General features: G+C 46.9%; 1 protein-coding gene across 1 annotated transcript in view; it reads left to right on the top strand.

Moving 5' to 3' along the window:
* The window catches only part of LOC121709208 (RNA-binding protein Musashi homolog 2-like), a 258569-nt gene that overhangs the window by 47541 nt on the left and 198528 nt on the right, over window positions 1-12500 (top strand). Inside the window, 1 exon segment of the mRNA XM_042092415.1 lies at window positions 11349-11441. Within this exon segment, the coding sequence (XP_041948349.1) occupies window positions 11349-11441 (93 nt within the window).

Raw genomic sequence — 12500 nt, 5'->3', positions numbered from 1 at the left:
AGGCTTTTGTCCTTTCCCCTTTTCTGCAGTATTATTCTGAACTTTCTTTCTCCCTTTCTCTCTCCCTTTCTCTATCCCCCCCTCTCTCCCTCTTCCTCCCTCTCTCTCTCCCTCCCCCTCACTCCCTTTCTCTACCTCCCTCCTTTTCACTTCATCTCTCTCTCTTACCCTCTCTCTCTTCCTCTTTCTCTCCCTCTCTTTCTCTCCCTCCCTCCCTCTCTCTCTCACTCTCCCTCCCTCTCTCTGCCTCCCTCCCTTTCTCTTCCTCTCCCTCCCTCTCTCTCTCTTTCTCTCTCTCTCTCTCTCTCTCCCTCTCTCCCTCTCCCTGAGTTAGCTTAATTCACCTAGCTCATGCCCAGAGGTTCGGCGTTGGCTGATTGCCGCATGGCTTTGAAAAGGTCTCCTGCTGTCGGAGCCAGAATTGTGATGAGTTTTGGTCGGGTAGCTTGTCAGCCTCCTCCGGCGGGGTCCTCCTGCTGTGGCGCCGCTTGTTTTTCCCGGTGGCCGCCGCAGCATCCGTGACCATCCGCGTGCAAATAGCTGTTGTGATTCTGTATGGATCTCTGGAGTGGACAGACCTGCTCCGCATTTGGACGAAGCATCTTTGCCCCTTATCCCCTCTCTCGCCTCTGATTATATTGTAATTAGCAATCTTGAATTTCCCCTTGGGGATCGATAAAGTATCTCTATCTATCTATCTATCTATCTATCTATCTATCTATCTATCTAATTATCTAATTAGGGATCTATTTATGCCCCCACCACACCACAACACCCCACAGCTCAGAGCAGGCCTGAATTGGATTGATTAGAGATCTATTTATGCCCCCACCACACCACAACACATATAATATATGTAATATATAATATCATATACAGTATAATATAGCCTATGGCTTCGCCAACACTCAGGACAGATAGATAGATAGATGCAAGAGATCATTCATTTGTCCCCAGAGAGGAAATTCCTTTCCACAGAAGGTGCACATATGGTCATACCAGATAGCCACACAGACACATAAAACACCATTACAGAGGCCACGGTTGCAGTCCATCAGGTGGCCATGCTAGGTGATTATTCTGCCCATTTTGATGAGCACTCCCTGGCAGAAGAGGTATTATATCTGAATAGGACTTGGTTAGCTAACGCATAAAGAAAAAGCAGAAACATAATCATGTCACAGATCAATGACGAGATGCCTGGTGCACTTGTGTTCTGGGCAGTTCTTGTATTGACCTACTGTACTCTATGGACTTTCCTTGAGGCACCATGTGCTTTTACAGATCTGTGAAGTTCCCCACCCCTGCATTTTAGACCTTTACTCAATATCAAAATTGCTATTTTGATTGAAATATCACTTCATATCAGACGGAGTTAGCAGGCCCAGTCAGAACTAAGCAGTTGGGAGTCTTCCCGCAGTGTGTTCTGCTCCTCGTTATTGTTTTGGTGGTTCTGGCTCTATTTCGCTCATCATTGCCGCTCCAGTGTCTGTGGACAGAGGTGAACTCTGGGTGTTTACCTGCGCCGCACTGTGTGTAATGATGGCTGGCGCCAGAGCCTGAGGCTGTGTCTTTTGATCAGCGCGAGGAGCTCCGCGCAGACAGATGCTCTCTCTGTTTATTACAGTCGTGAGGCAGGGGCCTTGTGTTGTGTGTGAGAATGTGTTTGTGTGTGTGTGTGTGTGTGTGTGTGTGTGTGTGTGTGTGTGTGTGTGTGTGTGTGTGTGTGTGTGAGAATGTGTTTGTGTGTGTGTGTGTGAGAATGTGTTTGTGTGTGTGTGTGTGTGTGTGTGTGTGTGTGTGTGTGTGTGTGAGAATGTGTTTGTGTGTGTGTGTGTGTGTGTGTGTGTGTGTGTGTGTGTGTGTGTGTGTGTGTGTGTGTACGTGTGTGTGTGTGTGTGTGTGTGTGTGTGTGTGTGTGTGAATAGAAGCATTAATGCACCCACGCCCAGATAGCAGCAGAGCTGACCACAGCCGTCTATGCGCGTGTGAAAATGTGCATAGTTCTGTCCAGGGCGGCTTCAGGCGCACATTGTGTCTCCTTCCCACCAGAAAAACGCTGCGGCCACTCCACTCCACTCCTTCATATCTGGTGATGCAACGCTGATGCACCAGCACCACTGGCTGTGTGTCTGTGTTCCAGAGATAATAACTGGTGGCCAGTCGCAGCTTCTCTGGGAGGACTTGGTATCAGTGGTATGAAAGGAACCTGGAGGGGAATGGTGGGGAGGGAATAGTACTGTAGGTGGTGTGTAGCTTTACTGTCCTCCTGACTGACAGAATAGTAGATTCTGTGAAGCTTTATGGTCCTCCTGACCTTAGGGAATGGTAGGTGCTGGGGAGGGAATGGTAGGTGCTGGGGAGGGAATGGTAGGTGTTGGGGAGGGAAAGGTAGGTGGTGTTGGGGAGGGAAAGGTAGGTGGTGTTGGGGAGGGAATGGTAGGTGGTGTTGGGGAGGGAATGGTAGGTGTTGGGGAGGGAAAGGTAGGTGGTGTTGGGGAGGGAATGGTAGGTGTTGGGGAGGGAATGGTAGGTGGTGTTGGGGAGGGAATGGTAGGTATTGGGGAGGGAATGGTAGGTGGTGCTGGGGAGGGAATGGTAGGTATTGGGGAGGGAATGGTAGGTGGTGCTGGGGAGGGAATGGTAGGTGCTGCGTAGCTTTACGTACCTCTTGAAAGTTCAGGGGTGTTTAAAGTTAGCTAGACTGTGTTGGCAAGGTAACGCTGCGTTGCCTAATTGAAATTCATGCCTGCTTCCTGATGTGAATGTGTATTTGTATGTGTCAGCTCTCAGTTTGTATGAGTGTGGGGAGGGGGGGGAGGGGGGGTGGTGGGGGGGCTTTAGGTCACATCTGCCTTTGGGGTGGGGGGTGGGGGGTAATCATGCCTGGATGGGTAGAGGGGAGTATAAGGATGTGTGTGTGTGTGGGAGGGGGGTTCTGTGGAGGAGGGCGCACTAGTCCTCTCCAGCAGCTTACTGTCTCGCCATAATCAGAGCGTATGGCTCTGGCCGTAATCAGCTAGCTTTGAAAATCAACAAGGCACACAGAAAGGGCTCTGATTGGGGCCAGGGGCAGTGGGGAGCAAAGAACAGAAAAAGAAAAAAAGAAAAGGAGAGAAAAATGAAGAAAAACGATGAGAATTTGCCATGAAGGAGAGCGTGTGCTGACTGTCTGCCTGGCTGTGAGTGAGTGTGTCTGGGCTGGGCTCCTGTGCCCTTGTTTAAGAGGGGGCGCCAGGCGGGTGGTAATCACCCCTCTTCCCCTGCTCTGTGATTTCCCTAACGAGGACCGATGGAAGAATCAAGTGCAGGTAAACGCAGGGTGACAGGTTGACCAGGGGGTGAAAGGGAGACGATGAGGAGAGAGGGAGAGAGAGAGAGAGAGAGAGAGAGAGAGAGAGAGAGAGAGAGAGAGAGAGAGAGAGAGAGAGAGAGAGAGAGAGAGAGAGAGAGAGAGAGAGAGAGAGAGAGAGAGAGAGAGAGAGAGCGGAGACGTCTGGAGAGGTGTCTGGTCCACCCCCGTGTCCTTGCTATCGGTCTAATAACCCTGGCGGCCTGGCTGTCATCAAAATGGACTTTTCTGGTGTCATTAAGTTTGACCTTGGCCTTAATTTATATTTCTGTGACTTCTCAGTTTGTTGTAGTGTTGCACGGTGCACCAATACTACAAAAGTATCGCAATTCCCCTGAAATTAAAAATGTCACGATACCTAATTTTATTAGTATCGATACTTTTAAGAATGACCGTGTTCTTTTGAAGTAACATGCGTGTGCGCAAGGCATGCTTTTAGTGCCTCCTCCGCCTGTGCATCATTTCACACACGACACGTATGCGCGTAAGCTGTCGTGCCATAAACAGTGAGACATGCTGCTAGTTTAAGTGCTGTTGTAACACATAATAGGCTAATATCAAGTTGATTTACTCACTTGCATCTCTCAAGTTTGTGTTGCTAACCTACCTAGGCTATGGGATTTAGGTTATTTAGGCCTACTATTGGGTTTAACGTCATTTAGAAATAGGCTACGCAACCATGGCAAACTTTTACATCTGGAGAGAGCTCCTTGCTAACTATCCCGCTAGCTCAGGTCATGTCTCATTCGTGGAGTGGTCACTAAAATCATTAATGAACATTGCAAGACACGTAGCTCTTCTATGATCCCAGAAAGATTTTCTTCGACTTGTTAGTTTTTTGAACATGTATTTTGTCTAATGACATAGAAAACATAATGAATTGCATCCACATATCCTTACGCACTATGCGCAACTATTATTTACTAGCCTAAAACCTGAGGCTGAAGGCCAATTAACTCTCACATATTTCTTAAAGTGACAGGCACTCAATTACACCTCTACACAACCAATGTGCACTCAATTAGCCCTACACACCACATTAAAGATATGCCTAAGTGTAATACTTTAAAAATCAATAAGAAGTATTTATATTCATTTTTATTATCAAATACTATACATTATTAACAAAATAACTTTATATGAATTCCAAAATATATCAAATAGAAACATATGACATAAGCCATCATTTTCCATTTGTGTTTGTGTGTGTGTGGAGAGTCAAGCAGAATCTAGGATGGCCACTGGTGGTGATCACACTATATTCAATATTACTGATGACGTGGATGGGGGCCCCCAAATCAAATACATTTTTTTAAAAGTATCGAAAAAGTATCGAAATCGCAATTCTTGATCTGGTATCGGTATCGAAACAATAATTTTGGTATCGTGACAGCACTAGTTTGTAATACTTCTGTTGTTCTTCCTGGTTCCTATTATCATGTCTCATCCCTATATCATGATAGATGGACGGTTGTTTTTAACACTTCTGACACGTACTTCTCGGTTTCTCATGGATGCTGTTGTTTCACATTTCTTCTCCATGTTCCTCTTCTTGGTTCTCTTGTTTTTTTTTAGTATACACTTTTTGGCCTTTATTTAGATAGGGCCATGGACACTGGCAGGACAAGAGTTGGAGAGAGAGAGATGAGGTGGGATCGGGAAATGACCACACGACGGATTGGAACCTACTGTAGGTCCCCGTGGGCACTTAGACTCGAGCGTGGTATGGACGCTGTGGCCACAGGCGCCATAGCAACCCCCTAGTTTCACTTGTTATTCCTCATGCTAGCCTTCATCATCATGGTCAGACTGCTGTTATTTCATTGAGGCTATTTCTCATCTAGGTGTATGGATCCTGCTGTTGTGGAATAGTCTGGCTTTCACCAGACCAAGCTCAATCTTTTAAGATTGAACATTAGTCTTGGGGAGTCCGCTATGTATTTTCTACTGCACAAGAAGCGTGATCAACGGGCATAGTTCAAATGACTGTACGCAATTGGATAGTCATTCATCAATCTGACCAACGAACCGGCTGAGGTTTGCATAGCGACGCAAAAACTCCAGGCTCTCCCGCTGTGGTCATCGTTTTAAACCTGCCAATAGCGCACCAGGTAGATAAGCCAGTTTGTGATTGGCCCCCGCAAAAGTGTAACGGAGGCAGGAGAAAGAGATGTACAGGTTTCCAGCCTGAGCTGCAGGGTGGGAAAGAAACCGCTGTCAGATCAGGCTGAGTTCACCCAGCCTAGTTGTGGAGGGATATGTAGGTGTGAAAAGGCTTCTGAGGCTGTTGGCTGTGTGTGTTGATGCCTGTGCTGTTGTGGAGGGATATGTAGGTGTGAAAAGGCTTCTGAGGCTGTTGGCTGTGTGTGTTGATGCCTGTGCTGTTGTAGTTCAGCCATTGATGGGCAGTTCATTTTGATATAGTGGAATGTGTACAGCTGTCGGCCTGTGGTCAACATGGATTTTTTTTTTTTTGATTGACAGCATGCCCCGGCCTCAGTCTCAGGGGAGGAAATGGTTGAAGTGTGCCCTTGAGTGAGAAGAAGTGACCTTGTGTGCCCCTCTCTGCCTGGCTTTCACATACGCACATTAACACAAACATACACACACCGACACAACCCACATTACAGTTTTTCTCAGTCGCTTTGGTGCTTTTCTCAGATCAGAATGAAAATTCTCATAACTATTAGTTCATCCTCCACAACATTTAGTCATTTGTGCACATCATAGTAGCAATTTCTCCTTCCTCTGAAAACATTGCAAATGCTTTTGGACATGAATCAGTTGCTTTGTCATGTCAGTCAAAATGAACTATACTTATGGATGCTGAATAGTCGTTCCCAATAAAACTAAGTCTTCATTTCATTGCTTGAGTCATTACATACAAAATTGGTGAACTAGTTATCAAATTCTGTCACAATGCTGTAGAATTGCAAAGAGCATACTGTATACAGTAAAACTGTGAAACGTACATATTCAGTGTCTTGTACACACTTACTCTCCTAACTACAGCAATTTCTAACTTTACTGTAGTTTTCAAATGGCTGTACAAGTACTGCATAGTGCTGTCTTGAGCATGTTCAGGTAGTGTCACCGAGTTCTGACCTTTTTTTGCATGAGAAAACACTGAGAGAATAAACTGCCATAATGAAAACATGACAAAGCCATTTGACTATCTTGTTCATAAACGATGGTGTCAAGACTTCTCATTTTGATGACACTGACAGTTTCAATGACATAAATACTTGCTTTTGAGGAATGGGCTATCCATTTTGAGCAAGTGACATGCTTTTGCAGGTTATCCACTAGGTTTTGCAGTTTGCACTAATTGTTTTAACTTATATAGTGATGTGAGAAAAGCACCAAAGCAACTGAGAAAAACTGTGAAAAAAAAGTGTGTTTATAAATGTGTTCATTCGAGAAGGGAAAGAGAGGAAGAGAAAAGAGGAACCAGGAAGCTTTTGATAGGCTCATGTTTTATGTATGAACACCCAATATAGCATCATGCTTTTCATAGTCCTCCACCGTAACACAAAGACAAAGACTTTAAAAACACCCACTCCGTTACACAAAGAGAACTAACACTTTAAAACACCCTCCTGCACCCCTCCCCCTGCTACTCCCTATCAGCTGCTGCTAGTCATTGGTTTTGGCCTGTCTTTGCCGACTCGGCCAGGTATACGTCTTCATAACGTCGATGTCTCATTATCACCTCATATTCTCACACACACACACACACACACACACACACACACACACTCCTGTGATGCGGCGACGGCACAGCTGCAACCAGTCACATTTGCAGCGCTGATGAGAAGCTGTTGTATCAACCACACACACGCACACACACACACACACACACACACACACACTCACACACACACACACACACACACACACACACACACACACACACACACACACTAAATCTACAAGTCCCACGACCAATCAGAGAGGAGTGGAAAGAGAGCAGAGAGATGGGAAGAGAGTGCACGACGGTTTCTTCATCACATCACCACCAGGTAGAACCCGGCCTGCTCCAGGGACTCCTCATTTGCCACCCGAGAACCTAAATATGACACAGGAATACTAGCACATCACGCCTACAGAAAGCACGGAGCAATGAAGCTGTGTGTGAAGTGTGTTTGTGTGTGTGTGTGTGTGTGTGTGTGTGTGTGTGTGTGTGTGTGTGTGTGTGTGTGTGTGTGTGTGTGTGTGTGTGTGATGTTTTATCGTGGGGCCGCCAGCCATTCCTTTTCCATTATTACTGAGTTAAATGTGGTGATGGTGTGTGTGTGTGTGTGTGTGTGTATTTGAGATCTTTTTTGGTGTATTTCAAAAAGCAAGAGTGTTGGTGTCCTAGTGTTTTCTGAAATGCACTGACACACTCACACACAATTTCACTCAGGCATACTCACTCACTCACTCACTCACTCACTCACTCGCTCGCTCGCTCGCTTACTTGCACACATGCACACACACACACACACACACACACACACACACACACACACACACACACACGCACACACACTCGAGTGCTCGTATCTAAGTGTTTCCACCCTCAGTTGGTGCGTTGATGCTGAAATGTGCTGACGTACTCACACACAATCACACTCACTCACACACAATCACACGCTCTCTCTCTCTCTCTCTCTCTCTCACACACACACACACACACACACACACACACACACACACACACACACACACACACAAGGCTTTGGCTTCCTCTCTAACCACTGCTTGAGCCAATTCCCCCTGGGCGGTGGTAGGGAAGGCCTGTTTTGTGTTGTCATGGCGGTGTGAGAAATAGAGAAAAGTAATTGCGTTGTTCCAGGCCTCCGACAAATCCCATCAGCCTTTGGGGCGGCCCTGTCACAAAGTATAAAGACGGCGCTAAAAACTTAACCGGCTGCCCGACAGGCCACGGGAGACGAGAGGCGGGTTGCGGGGGAAATGACTTACAGCGGCTAGTCAGGGCGGACGGTCAGCTTATCTATCACGCCGAGGAGCTGGAGGAGCCGGAGGAGGCAGCCGGAGGAGCGTGTATGTGTGTGTGTGTGTGTTTGTGTGTGTGTTTGTGTGTGTATGTGTGTGTTTGTGTGTGTGTGTGTGTGTGTGTGTGTGTGTGTGTGTGTGTGTGTGTGTGTGTGTGGGGTGGGGTGGGGTGTGTGTGTGTGTCTGTGTGTGTCTGTGTGTGTGTGTCTGTGTGTGTCTGTGTGTGTGTGTGTGTGTGTGTGTGTGTGTGTGTGTGTGTGTGTGTGGGGTGGGGTGGGGTGTGTGTGTGTGTCTGTGTGTGTCTGTGTGTGTGTGTCTGTGTGTGTCTGTGTGTGTTTGTGTGTGTGTGTTTGTTTGTGTGGGGTGGGGGGTCTTGAACAGTGACTTGTGTTTCTATTACTGAGATCGAGTGCGATAAAAGTGAGTGATGTTGATAAATTCTCACAGAGGCCTTTATCACGCCAGGCAGCGGGCGGAGACAACAGTGTGGGGCGGCAGACAGCGCTGATAACCTGTGAGGAGCAGGAGGTGGAGGGGTAGAGAGAGAGAGAGAGGGAGAGAGAGAGGGGGGGAAAGAGAGAGGGTGGAGGGGTAGAGAGAGAGGGAGAGAGAGAGAGAGAGGGAGGGAGAGAGAGAGGGTGGAGGGGTGGATAGAGATAAAGAGAGAGTTAGAGAGAAGAGAGAGGGTGGGAGAGGGTGGAGAGAGAGAGTGAGGGAGAAGAAGAGGGGAGAGGATAGAGGGAGAGGGAGGGAGAGAGAGGAAGAGAGAGGGAGAGAGGAGGGGGGGGCTGGAGGTTGTGGTCTGCCCAGGTGGCCGGATAGATGGTCAGACCAACAGCACCTCAATCCAGCCCTGCTGCTCCGGGGCACGGCTGCTCTTTGCATGGAGCCTGGGTACTAGCCAAATGTCACGGCCTCCCATGCAAAGCACCACACACACACACACACACACACACACACACACTTCATACACACACACTTTTGAGCTGTTGAGCCGCACACCACAAACACAAAGCAGCTGATCAGCTGTGTGAACCTGTCAGGTTGTGTTGTGGTGCATTGTGTTGCTCTGTTGTATTGTGTCATGTCATGTTCTGTTGTGTTGCTCTGTTGTATTGTGTCATGTTCTGTTCTGTTGTGTTCTGTTGTATTGTGTCATGTCATGTTCTGTTGTGTTCTGTTGTATTGTGTCATGTCATGTTCTGTTGTATTGTGTCATGTTCTGTTCTGTTGTGGTGCGTTGTGTTGTTCTGTTGTATTGACTCATGTTCTGTTGTATTGTGTCATGTTCTGTTGTGTTGTATTGTATTGTGTCGTGTTGTGTTTGGTTAGCTAGTGTCGTGTCTTGTTATGTTTTCAGTGTGCTGCTGTCATGTTAATGGCTGGAAGCCTTCAGTTGTAGAAAACATTTAGCCTAGTTGTTGGGAGGGCCCTGACGCGCTTAATGCACTAAGCGTGCTCTGTTGCTGATGCACTTAGCCGTGCGTTGTTGCCCTCGCTGTGTTTTGGGTAATAGCCCTGTGTATTTTCTCCTCGCTTTGAAATTAATTGAGGCTTTAATGCACTCTTACTCCTTCGCACGGCGAAGGCTAATTGTGTTTTAGAGAGACAGGAGAGGGAGAGAAGGAGTGGGAGAGAGAGAGAGAGAGAGGGAGAGAAGGGAGAGAAGGGAGAGAAAATGGTCATTGTCATAAGTGTTGAGCATTTTGATGTGGTTTTAAAAGTCCCAGTGCGTGAAGTCAGGCAGAAGCAAACATGTCAGATATGGTACAGGCGCCCTAATGGCCAACACAGTTCCCCACCACCCCACACACACACACACAGCTCTCAGGGTACCCCCCCCCCCCCTTAAAAAGCTGTTTTGATTTGGCTGTGTGGTTAAAGCCACTTTGTCTTCTTAAATGTGGTGAACAAACAGACACACACACACACACACACACACACACACACACACACACACACACACACACAGGTACTCATGCAAACACACACACACACACACATATACACACACAGTCTCTCTCTTTGACCAAAAAGACACATGTACACGTACATGTGGTTTGTGATAATGAAAGCTTGATCTAATGCAGAGCCCTGGACACAGGTCGAGGATGAGTGTGAGTAAAAAACAGGAGGCCTCTTGGCACTGAAGTTCTGATTGGATCAGAGGCATTTCCAGGCCTCTGTCACAGCCGTAATAACTCCATAACTCCATAACTCCACAACTCCACAACTCCACAGCCATTTTCCCCATTCTGGTGTGCGTGCGTACGGAATGTTCCCCAGATACTAATCCTGTGGCGTAGTGATGAAAGAAAGGTGAATATATGGCCACGTTCACACCGTACCGTACCTGGAGGAAAGAGAACATGACACACACTTTTAATGGTGCAGCGGCGTCTAGAAACTCACTGATCGCTGCACTTCTGATGGGCTTCATTTTGATCAGTTTCTTTGATTGTGAAATAAGAGCATGGGTTTAGTAATGCACCTGAGGTGTGTTCAAATTCGCAAAACGTCTGCGATTGTGAAGTAAGATCCCCGGCCCGTTTTTTTTTGTCTGTATTGCTAATTTGCTAAGTTGTTAAGGCTCAGTTAGCAGCCATGTGAAATGAATGTGTACACAAGAGCACATCCAGCGATGTTTATGCATACTGAAATACTTGTGATTCTCCAATGATGGTCGGGCATGCCCAGGCTGTCTTGGTGCTTCTTTGCTGTTTGTGTCTCGCCCTCAGTTGTGTTTGGAAAGGCACGCTATCCCCAGATTTTTGTAACGTGTTTGTGAAAGCAAAAAATGCAGTTGTAGAGCCATGACTCCCAGATGTTGTGTGAGGGGAAACCCACAAACAAGTGTTAAGTGCATCTTCCCCCCTTGATCATTTGTGTTTGCGTGTGTGTGTGTGTGTGTGTGTGTGTGTGTGTGTGTGTGTGTGTGTTTGATGCTTGAGAGGCCTCATTACTAAACACTCTCTGTCTCCTGTCCTCTCTCCAGATGGTCACAAGAACAAAGAAAATATTTGTGGGCGGCTTGTCAGCCAACACGGTAGTGGAAGATGTGAAGCAGTATTTCGAACAGTTTGGAAAGGTAAGGCTGCTGCTTTCATCATTCCTGCGGTCCCGCTGGCCCTCTGTGTGTATGTGTGTGTGTGTGTGTGTGTGAGAGAGCGAGAGAGAGAGAGAGAGAGAGAGAGAGTGTGTTTAAGAGCTAAGTTATAACTACCTGAACATATGGGCAGTGTGTGTGTGTTGGTAAGTGTAATGTTGTAGGCACTTTTCTGAGGGGTGTGTGTGTGTGTGTGTGTGTGTGTGTGTGTGTGTGTGTGTGTGTGTGTGTGTGTGTGTGTGTGTTTAGAGGGTAACTTATTGCTACCTGAGCATATGGACAGTGTTTGTGTGTGTGTGTTTGTAAGTGCCTAATTAGGCAGTATTGGTGCAGGCACCCTTTTTCGTGTGTGTGTGTGTGTGTGTGTGTGTGTGTGTGTGTGTGTGTGTGTGTGTGTGTGTGTGTCTGTGTGTGTGTCCAAGTCTGCTGACTCGGTCCTTATTGGGTGTGTGCCGTGCCGTACATGTCCACATGAGCCGCATTGTTTCTTCCCAAATCAGCAGATCTGAATCGGACCAGTCTCTCCACTCCGCCTGGGTCAGTCAGCGCTGTCTGCTCCCAGCTGATAGGAGCTCAGGGCAGATAGAACGACCAGGCTGCAGCAGACTCAGACTGCCTTCAGAAGGGCACACACACACACACACACACACACACACACACACACACACACACACAACCACAGGGCCCTGATAGGAGCAGAGCAATTTAAACAGTGCTGTATGGGCTTATTTGTAAACATTAGGGTGTTTGGTCTTTGTTCAAAAATGTAAATAGAGGACTACCCACCAATATTAGTTCTGCACATGACAGTAGTAATAGTATTATTATTATTATTATTATTATTATTATTATTATTATTATTAGTAGTAGTAGTAGTAGTAGTAGAATAGAGATAGAGATATAGTTTATTGATGTTTTTGTCACCAAGCTCCTTATGGCTGTTGATGCTATCATTAGCATTAACACACACACACACACATACAGGTCAGTCCTGGTGCTTAAACCCCAGGTGAACGCTGTGCAGAGAAGCCGATTCTGGAT

The sequence above is a fragment of the Alosa sapidissima genome, chromosome 5, assembly GCF_018492685.1.
Source record: "Alosa sapidissima isolate fAloSap1 chromosome 5, fAloSap1.pri, whole genome shotgun sequence".
Lineage (NCBI taxonomy): Eukaryota > Metazoa > Chordata > Actinopteri > Clupeiformes > Clupeidae > Alosa > Alosa sapidissima.
This window is presented reverse-complemented; position numbering and strand designations above follow the sequence as displayed.